Source organism: Ornithodoros turicata, chromosome 4 (genome assembly GCF_037126465.1).
Source record: "Ornithodoros turicata isolate Travis chromosome 4, ASM3712646v1, whole genome shotgun sequence".
NCBI classification, from domain to species: Eukaryota; Metazoa; Arthropoda; class Arachnida; order Ixodida; family Argasidae; genus Ornithodoros; species Ornithodoros turicata.
This window is the reverse complement of record NC_088204.1, coordinates 8654666-8668992: the sequence shown is the minus strand read 5'-3', so window position 1 is coordinate 8668992 and position 14327 is coordinate 8654666. Positions and strand designations below refer to the sequence as shown.

The following is a 14327-nucleotide window of genomic DNA, read 5'->3' as shown; positions in this document are numbered from 1 at the left end:
AAGAAGAAGATTCATCTGTGCTCCCGTGGTAGCGCGCTCACGTACGCAGGTTCGCTTGATTCCGTTGTGCCTACACTGGAGTATTCCTGAAGATGACCGACGTCTGTGAAACACCATTTTGGGTAAAGGGTTGGCGTGTATCAAAGACATCACCTTATTCTTTCCTGATGGTACAGGTGAGCGTAAACGTGACGGGAAATGCATTTCCTGTTCTCACTCCGTGCTTCGAGAACACAGTCCTGGTGTGGATTCCCTGTGTCTTCATATGGCTCGCAGGGCCCATCGAACTGTATCGCCTTGCTGAGCACTACAGAAGACCTTTGGGATGGTCGGCCATCGGGGCTGCGAAACTGGCACGTACTTCTCGCATTACGATCGGCTCCAGCAGAGTAAAGAAAGTGGAGGGAATGGATTTTGAATGGGTCTCTAGGATATAAAGGACGTCCTGGTTGTTGAGTTGTTTTGGAAAGACACGTACTACTTTGTTTCAGGTGTTGAGCGTGTTCCTGATACTGTTCATCCAAGTGGCTGGAGCGCACCACGCGAGATACGCTGAAGAATATATCGGGAACGTCATCAAAGTGATCACTCTGGTGAGCGCCTTTGCTGTATAGCGGGTTGGCGAGAAATTATGGGCTCCGGGGATAACTCCGGACGATTCCTACCCGCCCGCCCCCCTCACGTCTCCTGATGCTAGCATCAGTCTGGCCTTAGGTCGAGCGGGCCCCTGCTGCCCTCCCCCCTCTCGTCGGCCCTGCTTTCCGACCGATGGGGAGTCGATACAAGTAGGGGATGATTTAGGAGGGGGGGGGGGGGTCCGGATGTTCTGACTCCCTCAATTTCAGTCGTGACTGTGGTGTAATACAATGCTGTCCAGCAGGACCCCCCCTCCCCCTCAGAAAAAAAAAAAATCCTGGATCCGCCTCTGGATACGAAACCATATACTTGACAGACTTCAGACCATATACTACAGTCTAGGCAGGCAGTCCGCTCGTGGGACCGGATGTACCCCACCCCAACACGGATACGGGTTCTGAGGCTCGCGGAAGTGTTGAGAAGTGTCGATCGAATTCCCATCATGTTGAAGTGTCGTCCTTCACGTGCAGGTGTTGGTGATGGTGCTGCAGAGACTGGTGGTTATCGGCGGGCAGTCGTCATCCGCCATTGTGTTCACCTTCTGGCTGCTGTTTACGTTCAGCGCGGCTGTCGGATTCTCGAGCTTCATCAGGGACGTTCGAAACCATGTAAGGCTCGGTCTTCTGGCTGTTTGCCAGGTCGTAACTGTCAGTATTCCAGATGGCATGGAATGCTGTGAGAGGCTGGCTGTCTACGGTGACATTTTTGGTGTCCGATATGCAGCTAGTGTTATCTGCGTTTGCCGAGAAGGTTCACGTGAGTATACTCTCGGTGTGACCGTTAGTGCAGACCGGACACTCACGTTGCCAACTTGCTTTCTACAGGTACATAAACCGCCCATAGCCGAAGCGCCGTTCTTCTCTAGGCTTACATTTTACTGGGTCAATTCGTGAGTATACCTCGTTCAGGATTTTTTTCTTTGACACAGCTAAGGATACTGGAACAACTGTAATAAGATACCCCTGTCCCCTACTCCAGTCTTCAGCCATAATTGCTTCGCGGTGAAAAAAAAAACAAATAAAAATACTGTAACACTGTGATAACGAGATTGTGCAGGAAAAACTTGCGCAAAGGCACCAATCCGTATAGTAGCCTAGGGCTTTGAATTCATTCGAAAAAGCATATGGTCGGGCCTTCACTACACCTACGTTCAGTCCTGCATCCCTATCCAGAGAGATCCTATTGGACAGAAAAAAATATAGCACAGAGACTGCTCTGTTTTCACTCTATTTAATTGGCTGGGTCAGCAATCGGGTCACTGCTTGAGAGATCAAAGCAATCAAGGAATATTGCTGGACCATAGAAGGGTTCCGCCCTCCTAGTCAGTTGTGCCCTGAAACACATTATTGATCATAGGCTCGTCTGGAAGGGTTACCGACGTACTCTAACCGAAGCGGACATGCCACCACCAGTTTCTGACATTCGGCCCAAGTCCTGTTGTCAACGGATGTCCACTCATTGGAAACCACAGTCAGTAAAATGAGATTATTTCTTGGAGAGTGTAGCAAGTCTCCTCTGCGTGCTACGGTCACTGTATCTACAGCTTATGACTATACGTACTTCGTTTCCTACCAGACCAGGCCACTCCAGGGCAACCTCGCTTCTGCTGAGCCTTATACGTGCCTTTTTACCGAGCATCCTGTTGATCGGTTTTCTCGAGACTGTCTTCTGTATCTTCATATTCATACCCATCTACTTGCTCGAGTAAGCAACAGGAATAGCGCTACAGGCCTCGTTTATCAAGTATATATGGGTGATGGCCATCTGCAGTGTCCTGGTACGATACGTACAGTCGGACGATCCGGCATGGATGGGCTACATGTACGCCATCATCATGGCTTTCTCGCACACGGTTGCCAGCCTCCTCTACTCTCAGGTGCATTACCAATCTGTGTTACTGGCGCTCCGAGTAAAGTCCACATTGGTTGCTTCGCTCTACAGGAAAGTACAGGCCGACGAGTAGGGTCCGCGCTCTTCAGTGTCTGTCCATCCATATTTCAGGTGCTGTCCATCTCAAGTACTGCGGGTCACCCGACTGTGGGTGAAGTGGTGAACTGCTTGACGTTGGACACTGACAAGGTGTTCCAGGCAGTCTTGTTCACCGGCGAAATTTGGGGGGCGCCGCTTCGCCTCGTTCTGACCTTGGTGATGCTCTGGCAATACCTAGGGCCTTCCTGTCTCGTGGCCGTCGGCATCGTCTTGCTCATCCTCATCTTTTCCTTCGTCTTTGCCAAGAGCATTCAGTCTGTTCAAGTAAGTGATACACGAGGAAGTACATAACTCTAACGTTAGGATACATACTGCGAACCACTCCCTGCATGTCTTCCTCTGGGTAGTGGCGGATCCAGAGGGGAGGAGGCGGTTGGGCGAATGCCCCAAATCAGGTTAAACATTAGGCTGCCCCTCCCCCACTACGCGCTTTGACGAAGAACCCCCCCCCTCCCCGCAAGTGAGAGATTTAGATCCGCCCCTGCCCCGCGGTGGGCTGGGAGCTTCCGATCGAACTTGAACTGTGCGCTTTGGCATGGGTAAAGATGGCAAGATGTAGGAGCTTCGGAGCTACCTTCTACAACACTACGCTCGCTAACTTCCACGACGATTTCATGTGCCATTGATGTCCGTGGATCACCTCCGCTGTTGTGGAAGCTCTGATGGAGGTAATTCTTGCGGTAGTCCACTGTAGTCAAGGCCTTTGACCTTTATTATTGTTAATATAACAAGTGTACATCAAAGCACTATCTAAGTTGAGTGCAACAAGGGCTAGCCTGAGATTGTGGTAGCGGGCCCCTGCGCTTCATGCTGGACAGCTTCAGATACAGTGATGGGCATGCCGGATAGGATTACTTTGGCCTAACCGCGACAAACTCTAACCAACCACCGGTTGCTTGCGGCAAAGCGCAAAATTATGCAACCAGATAAACAGAATACAGAATTCTGCCTCTGGGATTGTGGGATCTGTAGGGGGGTGGGAGGTGACGTCATGACATGCCTGCTACTCCCGAAATATTGCGTAATCTCAAAAATGGGGGTGATTTTTTCGGGGGTGGTGGTTAGGGGGTGTAGGGGGATCTGGGTAAATCACGGACAGAGTATATTCCGACAAATCTCTACGTGAGGAACGTGTATTATGACGTTGGGGGGGGGGGGGTAGACAGATTGAAACCGAAACAAATCTGAATGGGAGGGCTGGGTTCCACGAATGGGCACTTGTTCGCTGCCTCCTACTGAAAGAAAAGTACGACCGAAGTTCGCGTTCCTTTCAGGGATCACTGTAACCCCCTCAAGGCCGTGGCTTTCGTGCGCGATCTTGTTCGCCGCTAGCTTCGAGTGTAGTTCAACTCTACCAAATTGATGGCGCTGTCGAACACTGTGACGTCATTTGTTTACAAAACGGGGAGAGGTCTATTGCCACGCGGTTGACGCTTCCGATCGTTTCATCGCAGGCAGCACAGATGTCCACCAAAGACTTGAGAGTGAAGTACATCAACGAGCTCTTCAACGGGATCAAGGTACTTTCCTTGCTTACGTTGACTCAAATGAAATCTGACCTGTCGAACTTGTTCAGATCTTGAAACTGTACGCGTGGGAGGAACCCTTCGCTCAACGAGTCAGTGACGTCCGTGAACGCGAAGTGGCGCATCTGCGGAAGATCGTCCATTTCTTTGGCGTTGTCAACCTTGTTTGGAATTGCATTTCCTGCCTGGTAAGTCTCCACGTGTCTTGTCACGTGACATTCCGCCCACGTGTTGTCAAGTTGTTGAACACAAACACGAACGTGAACACACACTTCCGCTCATGTTCCCGTTTCTTCCATTTCGTTTTGTCCGAAGGTCGCCCTGGTGACATTCGTGACTTTCCTGCTGGTTCGAAAGCGTTCTCTGGAGCCCTCGACCGCCTTCGTGTCACTGGCACTGTTCAACACACTTCGCTTCTCTCTCCTACTCATCCCGGATCTCATAGTAGCAGCCGTCGTGGTAAGGCCTTGAAATTTTCTCTTGTCTTCCCAGTACCCGATGAGCTTGTTTCAGTGCACTGTCGCTATTCGTCGTATGACCAAATTGTTCCTGTGTGAGGACGTCAACCCTAAGCTCATCGGCAGCCATCCTGACGAAGGTAAGCAACTATAAATACTAGCGAATACTGGTTGTCTCACATAATGACACAGGATGACCAACATGATGGATGACGGCCTGTCTGGCCAAGATGAACTTTGAAATGCGTAAGATTGTACTGAACCACACTGCAGCATTAACAGAGCTTGGCCTTGTGGCCATCAAAGACGTCGTCAGCAGGGCCGCCGATGTGTTCTTGCTCGCATCCTCGCGGATCCCTGGAGCCCAGTGCGCTTTGAGGGGATCCTCTATACGACAGCGGTTTCCTTGTTGTTCCTTCCACTCGAGGGCCCTCCAGCAGCCCTTGAGTATCTTGAAGGAGCTTCAGATAGAACGGACGACTATGACGACATTGTTGTTGAGTTTGTGGGACGCATCGTTAGGTAGAGTGTTCCATTGGGCAACGGAGACAGACTGAAGCAATAAGAGGCTCTAGCCATCACAGAGGCTCTAGGGATAGGGATACCGAGAATACAGCGGTTAGTGTGCTAAGATGCTCCTTGGTAAAAATTAGATGGTAGTAGTGCGCGTAGTACCTCTCCTTTCGACGCTTGCACTCATGGAAGTCCCTTGTTGTTTAGGGGATGCAGTAACGATGGACAACGCGTCTTTCTCTTGGCATCGCGATGAGCGCGTCACGCTGGAAGACTTAAACGTGCACGTACCACTAGGGGCACTGGTGGCTGTAGTGGGACACGTCGGGTCCGGCAAGACCTCCTTCTTGTCCGCCATCTTGGGAGAGATGCAGTGTGTCAAGGGATCTGTTAATCGACGAAAGGTGTGTAACTGCAATGGTAACGCTTCTGGAAATAGTCACCGCCTAATGTTGCAGGGCAAGATTGCCTACGTTCCTCAGCAGGCATGGATCCAGAATGCCAGCGTGCAGCAGAACATCCTGCTCAAGCGACGTCTACGTCCGCGGCTCTACGACCGTGTGGTAGAGGCCTGTCAGTTGCAGACGGATATTCAGGCTTTCCAGGCTGGCGACCTGACAGAGATCGGAGTCCGGGTATTTAATTTCTATTGGCACTACATCCACATCCCAGCTGGTACCACCCTAGTAGTAAGGCTTCGAAACGCCGTGGTAGTTATGTTCATTTCCCTACACCATTAAGTGCATTCGTCTGTAATGTGTGAGACCAACCCTTGGCAGATCGCCCCTCCCCCCCCTGTGCTGAGGTTATCACCGAACCTTTGCAAGCAACCTGCTACATGTTATGCGTGGAAACTATTTGTACTGTAGGGCGTGAACCTGAGCGGCGGACAGAAGCAACGCATCAACTTGGCCAGGGCAGTGTACCAGAACGCCGATATTTACATCATGGACGATCCGTTAAGTGCCGTAGACGCGCAGGTTTGCTCGGCAATATTCCACGGCGTCATTGGCAGACGTGGACTGTTGCGCAGAAAGGTAAGCTTTCTACGAGGAATACAGATGGTTTCACGGCACGGGATTTTTCAGACGCGAATTCTCGTGACGCATAACCTGTCCTTGTTGGGCCACATGGACATGGTGATCGTGCTGAATGAGGGCCGAGTACGTGAAGTGCATCGGGGACCCTTCGATCCAGGACAACCTCCCCTTGCTGCCTTCGACGCTATCCTTGCCCAGCGCATGGTGCAGCCTTTAAGGTAAGAGGCACGGGCTGCATCCATTGCATTTGTTGCATCATGGTGCATTTTTTCCAGAACCAATACAGGTGTCTCGCCATCCACTCAACAAAAACCGTCACCGGAAGAAAAGTACGCTTTCCTTTTTTCCGTCAGCACTGCAGACAGCATGCGAGCCAGAACGAATATCTCCATTGCAGGTCCTATGACATGACTGTGGGCGATCTGTCATCTATGTCCATGGGCACGTACAAACGTCAGCCAGCACAGCTTACGCGTCCCGGGAGGAAATATCCTACAGCTGGACAGCTCATTCAGGACGAAGCGTACGAGGTCGGAAAGGTACGCGCTGTTGGTCTCTGTTCACCGCTTGAAGGGTTTGTGTGATAATTCGGCCAAAGTTACGCCGAACTTGCCGAAAGCTACATTCAGTTTTGCGGGGGACGGTTGTACTGGACAGCGGCTCTGACATCACACCAAATATCCCCGTCAGTGGGGTACCGCAATACCCTCGCGTATACAACGCAATTTTCCCAGCACTCCCACCCAGACCCCAAAGATCTTAGAAACGCTCGCCCCCATACCCGCGAAAAAGGCTAAGGAAAAGCTCGAAGAACGAGCAGATACGCGGGTGTCACACATACGGAATTCCAACACACCCCTGATACGAAAATCATGCACAAATCCCTGACAGGATGAACCCCGTCTTCCCATCTCTGCAGGTGAGGTCAGAGGTCTACAGAGACTACGGACATCGCTTCGGCTACGTGATGGCAATGTGGGTCGTAGTGGGATACGCCGTGTGCAGAGCACTGGATGTAAGGGCACTTTACTATTATTCCACGTCTATGAAGAGATAAATACGAGATATGTGCTCAGGTGGCTTCTTCTGTATGGATCAGCATGTGGAGTCAGGATGCGCCGCTGGCTGATGGGTCTCCGGACCAACATCAAAGGAACTTCCGGATCATCGTTTATTGTCTCTTCGGCATGGCGCAAGGTACCTTTCTATACGCTGTACCGGGTGTATCACCTACAGTGATGCGTTGCAGGAATCTGTATCTGGGTAGCCACTGTGATCCTGGGTCTGCGCGCCCTCGCTGCCTCCAAAAGCTTCCACGATAGTATTCTCCAGCGCATAGTTCGTGCACCTATGTCCTTCTTTGACACCATTCCCCTGGGTCGCATCATCAATAGATTCAGCAAGGACATTGACCAGGCGGACTACCAGATGGCAGTGGTGGCGGACTCGCTCCTAGAACACACTACAGACGTCATTGGCATCTTGTTTCTTATTTGCGCCAGCATTCCTTTTTTCATGCTGGCTATCGTCCCATGCGTTGTCATCTACCTTTTCATTCGGGTAAGCAAAGCGTCCAAAACACTGGAAGACGCCGAAAATGTTATCTGTCCTTGTGCAGAAAATGTATGTGCAAACGTCTCGGCAACTTCAACGGTTGGAGTCCGTCTCCAGGTCGCCGCTGTACAGCTGCATTTCGGAGACCGTGAACGGTGTACACAGTATTCGTGCCTATGGTGTGCAGCAGGACTTCATTCAAGTGGCAGACGTCCTCCTACTGCGCTACCTGAACTGTTACTACTACATCATGGCGGCTGAAAGGTTGGTTCATGGTGTCGATCACTGTGCCCGCCATATAGATAGCAGTTGGAGACAGCAACTTGATTGCAACTTGTGTGAGAAAACGTACGTTATGCGCAAAGTGTAGGACAAGCATACCACGAAGCTGAAAATCAATCGATTTATCAAAGACCAGAAAGCTGCAATTTACGTCAGCAAGGACATTGGCCAGGCGTGTACTACCAGATGACAGTAATGGCGGACTCTTGTGGTGTGCTGGTTGTCCTACACGTTTGCTTCGGCGTGCGTCGAAGAGCCCTGACGTGGTCAACCATTGATATTGGCAACCATCTCTGTATGGGAAGGAACCCCATAAATATGTACTTCAATGTGCAGGTGGCTTTCTGTTCGTCTTGACCTCTTGGGAATGTTCATCGGTCTCTTGACAGCCTGCCTCCTGGTGCGCGAGAAATATACCATCGGTCCGGGCACCGCAGGATTGACTCTACTCTACGCACTCAAGGTACATATTTATGGACCATATGTACCTGATTTTCATCCGTTTTTTTTTTTTCTTACAGATCACAGACGCCCTCAACTACTTAGTGCGAGCTACTGCAGACATGGAGAACACGCTCATCGCCATCGAGCGGGTCCACGAATTTACTCAAGTTGAGACTGAGGTACGGGTCCCGACAAAAGTTTACGGAACACTGGAGTGGTGTATATAGCCATCTGAGCGACACGGTTGCTGCAAACAGGAGCAGATAGACTTACAAACAGGCGACCGGGTACTCGACGCACCTCTCAGTAAGTGTATCCACTCCCGTTCGCCGCTAGGGTGTCGCTGAGATCAAGAAATACGTCGCTCTGGTGTTCCGTAAACTTTCGTCGGGATCTGTACGTATAACGCCAAGCAGGTATTTGGGCGTGACATTGACCGTGCTGTGTGCGTAGGCACCTTGGAGGTTGACCCCGGCGCCGAGCCCCGAGTGGCCCGTGGACGGGGCGATGAGTTTCATTAATTACAGCACACGTTATCGACCGGGTCTCGACTTGGTGCTCAAGAACATCAACCTCAATATTCAGCCAGCGGAAAAGGTGAGAATACGAATCGCTTCTAAAAATCCTGTCCTTCTGGCAGAGCCGAAGCGAGGCAAGCTTGCGCCCAGGGCAGGGTAAATCTGAAGCGCCCCCGCCCCTCTCCCACTGCCGTCAGAAGTCCCTGTAAACGAAGAAATGAAAACGCTTATTTGCACTGCCGATATTGTAAATTCAAATTATCTTCGTTCCCGCTTTATCCTGTCCAACCAACCAGCCACCAAGGCCTGCCGTTCTTGCACCGCCCTCTCTGGCGAGGGTGTCCGGGACGGTTGCCCCTCTCGCCCCCTCCCCTCCCCCGTCGCTACTGCTGTCTTCTGGTCTGTGCTCCTTTTGCGTAGCTATGTGCCCCTCTCTGCCCATACGAGCGCCTCCGGGACGTCACCCCCAGTTCCGGTATTGACATTGACACAGCAAAATCAGGCGCTGAATATGTGCTGGCGCTCTTGCATTGCATTGCATTGCGTTGCATTGCTCTTCCATTGCGTTATAAAAATGTTGCAAGTCATACTTGCCTTGCGTCAATGCGTTATGCAAAATAGCGCGCTGGTGCCCCTAGCCTTTTCGCAGAACTTTGGAGCATTTGAGAAAGAACGGTGCGAACCCCCACATTGGCCTGAACAGTGCACTTCGTAGGCCCACCATATACCAGGTGTAAGTCGCCTGCTTCGCACACTAATGCATTCTGTTTGGGGGGGCGATCTGCTTTTACTACTGCTGTTATAGTCCGTATGATCCACGTAGGTTGGTATCGTGGGACGGACAGGTTCGGGCAAATCATCCTTGACTCTGGCCATGTTCCGAATTGTTGAACCCGCTGAGGGCTGCGTGACCATCGACGGCGTATCCATCGCGACGCTGGGTCTGCACGACCTGCGGTCACGGCTGACGGTAATTCCGCAAGAACCCGTCCTCTTCTCTGGCTCCTTACGCATGAACCTCGACCCAAACGGCACTTACACGGACGCTCTAGTCTGGGAAGCCTTGGAGAAGGCACACTTGGCGGATTTCTTCCGTGCTAAGGCCGACGGGCTCGATTTTGTTGTGCAAGAAGAGGGTCACAACCTTAGGTATTTACTTCAGTGCATAATCAGGTGCGGATCTAGAGGGGGAGGGGAGGTCCAGGAGTCCTGACCCCCCTCAATTCCAGACTTGAACATAGGGTTCAATGGACCAATCCCAGCATGCACGTGGCACTTGTCCATAGCGGACACCCCCCTGGGGAAAATCCTAGATCCGCCCCTGTGCATAATACTACACGGAATACAAAGGAATGCGTTCATTGTTTCACAAAACGGGAGACCCTTTCCTTTGTAGCCTTGGCCAGCAGCAACTCATCTGCTTGGCCCGTGCCCTGCTGCGGAATACAAAGATCCTGGTACTGGACGAAGCGACTGCCTCCGTGGATCCGGACACAGACGTCCTGGTACAGGAGACCATCCGGCGAGATTTTGCCCGCTGCACGGTCATCACGGTGGCGCACCGTCTGCCTACCATACTGGATGCTGACAGGTACTCGTCCCTGTTCAGGGTCAATACCATAGGAACAGCCTGCCTTTTTCTGTGGGATCAGGTGATGGGGGCGGGAAGGGTCATTCGAAGGTTGCTACCAGCACCGTACCTCGCGGGTCTACTGAAAGATATACGTGCCTTACGAGCCGACAAAAGAGTGACGAAAGTGCTATGTGTTCTCCCCTATCAATACCCAAGAGTGCGCCCCTCGAGTTCAACCAGACCGACGGATTCAGACGTTTACTGCCGCTCTATAGGCATACCGTTTCTCTCACGGCAGGATCATCGTGCTGCGTGATGGCGAAGTCGCTGAGTGCGGAGCGCCCGCTGACCTGCTCCAGGACGAGTTATCGACGTTCCATGCCTTGGCTGTCGAAGCGGGTATCCGTCTCCGGAACGTCGAACGGGAACCCTCACCAGGAGATCCGTTGGAGGACATCCAAGTTGACGAAGGAGTTTCGCCCTCCCCCCCAGGGACATATCCTTAAACGTTCCCTGAAATAAATAATAAATTTATCTTCTATCATGTTTACCAATGGGCAGTCTGTAATTGTTCATGGTGGAAGAACTGTATAATAAAGAACACTGGACGAAACTACGCGCACACAACACTGTTCGTTGTTCCGTGCAGCTCTTTCATGTACGAATGCCCACTTGGCCACTTCGTGTGGATGGTTTCTGTAGTATAGAGCCATATGGATCGTAACCAGCAGTCCTGCCAGACACGACAGACCGCCTGCGACCACCTCTATACGCTTCACTAGGGCGACTATAGCTATGTTTTGCGGTTAGCCATACGGTTAGTTTCGGACACTGCTTAGTTCGCGGCCACAGCTTCGCGAAGGGTTTGGCGCTAGTTTACCTTGAAGGAACGAGCGAATGCGATTTAAGCATGAATCTGTTGTGCCCGCCTGGTTTGCAGGTAGGAGACCACGCATAAGGACCATGTATACGAAATCTGGAGCAGCCGACCTTGGTGGCTCAGTCTGTAGAGTTTCCGCCTGCTGCTGATCCCAAGATCGCGGGTTTAAACCCAGCCGAGGACTGTGTGCAACTTGGTGGAAGGGTACAAGTTGTTCAGACACTCAGTTTTCCGCGAGGGACGTTAAATGTGGTGCCGTGTGTCAAGGTTCCGGCGCACGTTAAAGATTCCTCAGATGGACAAATCAATAATTCAAATTAATCGTCGCTCATGACCACAGTTGTCTCGTGACGTATAGCCCCGAATTATAAGCACATGGGCTGTTTGGCTCAGACGGCAGTCAGCGACTCTGGGATTGGTCTGACGGGTTTGTATTCACCGGGGGCGGGGTGATCGCTCCAAAAACGTCGGTCCCTCTCTCCCCTCCCCCACTACACGCTACAACTAAGGAACCGCTCCCCCAGGGTCTGGTACGCGTCGCTCCTGGCGGCGAGAGAGGACATGATGAGAAGACGACGAAGCAATGATGACAAATTAACACAAAGTGGATGTAGCTGGCATTTTTTGATGGCATAGCCTGCTCCTCTGCAAGCACACAACATGTGCTACACCCCAAAAAACAACCCGAAAACTTGTAAAGGTATATAGGGTTTATTCACTGACGTCACCTCGCCGCCATACTGTACGTCCCTCGAAGTCACGCTCGAAGTTATGTTCCCGCATTTGTACTATAGCTCACCATAGCACATCTGCTTGCCAGCGACAGTGGCGGTCTCCTACGGATGACGTAATGTGAATAAACCCTATTCGTAACACACCGTGTTTTCATGCGAACTTTTCATGTCGACGCTCGTACAGTCCGACGCAACACATTAGCGAGGCGAGAAGCTTCAATTGAGGCGAGAAGAAATTGAGGCGAGAAGCTTCAAAGCGCACGTGCGCCAACGCCGGAAAAGAGAAAGATGTTGGGGACGGAAAGCGTGACACTAGTGACACGTGAGATCTTCTTCGGCATACACACGGAATCATCTTTCTTCATGCATCCAACGGCACGAATGCAAAGTTCCCGATTCTATCGGTGATGCTTTTTACGGAGGGAGGAGGAGGATATTGAATAAATGAAAGCTGGGTGGGAGGCAGGGTGGCTGAAGAAATGAATGAAAGGAAAGAGGAGAAAAGTAAGTGAAGAGGCCCCCGTGCCACACGAGGTATATCAGGGACCAAATCACCAGAAATTAAAATAATAGATAGGATAGTAAAAGGGGGAGTGAGTGTGGGAAGGAAAGGGAGAGGAAAACTAGCGAGACCACAAGGATCAAGCCCAACAGGACCGGCGGGGAAAGAAGACCCCATCAAGCCCGACGTCCATTGATCTGCGAAGATAACCACTGTGTTGATTCAGGTCTGACCAGTGGCGTAGCCAGACCTCAAAGGTAGGGGGGGCTCGATACGAAAACTCGCCCCCCCCCCCCGCTGATCCTGTGTCGACAACACACACACATACTTGTGCACACTGCAAACTGAGGATTTAAAAAGGGAACGAAAATAGTTGATTTAGACGTTCACAGTACGATTACGTGTATAGGCTGTAATGACCAATGAAGTGGTGTCACGAGATTGGAAGTATTTTGCAAAAGCTCATACTTTGAAAACCATTCAAGAGTGCTTAGATAGACGCCATGAACTGCAAGAACTTTCGCGATAGTCACACTGGTCCAATCTGGCCCCCCCTAGCCCCCCCGTGGCTACGCCACTGGGTCTGACAAACCCCTATAAGCGGGACAAGTCCCGCGGAGGCGGCCCGGCTCCTGCAGTGGTTAGAACCATGCATACACCGACATTTATGCCTTTCATGTTTCGGCAGCTGACACATTATAGGCATTGCGAGAAAAAGCTTCGCCAACTCACATCACAGCCTGCAGCATGTTTTTATGTCAACAAACATGGCGGCCGCCGCCAGTTGTGGCTGGGCATGCGCATGCGCGTACCCAGAAATGGTCCATTGAAATATGGCAGCCGTCGAAAACGCCAGACAGCGGAGGGATGTGAACCTCGCACCTATCGATTGCCGGTTGAGTGCTTTCCGACGACTTTCTACGACTGCCATATTTCAATTCGACGGTTTGTCTGTGCGCAGGGGAGAGGAAAAAGTTTGGAGAAATCACGTGACGAAGCGTCTGTCCAATCACAAGGCAGCAATGGAGGGGGTCGACCGGCGTGGGACCACAGAAGAAGCCGTGTCTCACCTCGGAACCTTACCCCGTTGTTTGGGAGAGGGACCAATGAGGTAGCGGGTAGTGACACATGCTAAAGACTTTTTTGCGGATATCACCACTTATACCACCTACAAGAAATTGAGCTTCAGGCGACATATGAAGTCGCCACATAGCTCCAGCAAACACCCAGTTAAGAGAAGAAGCAGAAGAAGAGAGGTAGCGGGCAATGGTGGAGAGAGGGAAACTGGGGAGCTGCGCTGACAGCAGCTGACCTACTTGCATAGCGTATAGGGAGCGGTCTAGCCTGTAGCGATATTTTGGTTTCTAATTTTTTCGCAAACAGTGTTGATGGCAACAGTTTGAGGTAGAGGTAGCACTGCGCAGATTCGCAGTTCCGATGGACCAACTGAATTTCTCTAACCAAAGTAGTAAGAAAACAGATAAGGTTATCTTCAATGTGTGAGTCGTTCGGGCTGTGTGGTCTTTTTTCTTTCTATTTGCTTTTTGTACATTAGAACGCCACGTCCGTTGTAGGAAATACGAGTAAGAAACAAAGTATGATAATCCATGACTTTACGCCGCGTGACAAGTATACGAGGCTGAAAACATGTCGGCTTCTATTGCAAGTGTGCTCACAT

General features: G+C 51.3%; 1 protein-coding gene across 1 annotated transcript; it reads left to right on the top strand.

Annotated features, from left to right (window-relative positions):
- Positions 1-31: 31 nt before the first annotated feature.
- On the top strand, positions 32-11081 carry LOC135390946 (ATP-binding cassette sub-family C member 3-like). The gene is made up of 30 exons (XM_064620951.1): positions 32-122; positions 177-353; positions 492-593; positions 1107-1244; positions 1297-1392; positions 1461-1525; positions 1993-2106; positions 2212-2340; positions 2407-2581; positions 2638-2889; positions 4080-4145; positions 4202-4339; positions 4467-4610; positions 4665-4749; positions 5330-5526; positions 5581-5757; positions 5992-6159; positions 6211-6380; positions 6438-6491; positions 6560-6701; positions 7082-7177; positions 7239-7359; positions 7412-7722; positions 7781-7980; positions 8335-8461; positions 8520-8621; positions 8896-9039; positions 9784-10109; positions 10357-10551; positions 10832-11081. Exons 1-30 carry the CDS (start codon positions 93-95, stop codon positions 11037-11039), a joined length of 4449 nt encoding a protein of 1482 aa, XP_064477021.1. The 5' UTR covers positions 32-92; the 3' UTR covers positions 11040-11081.
- The last annotated feature ends 3246 nt before the right edge of the window (positions 11082-14327 follow it).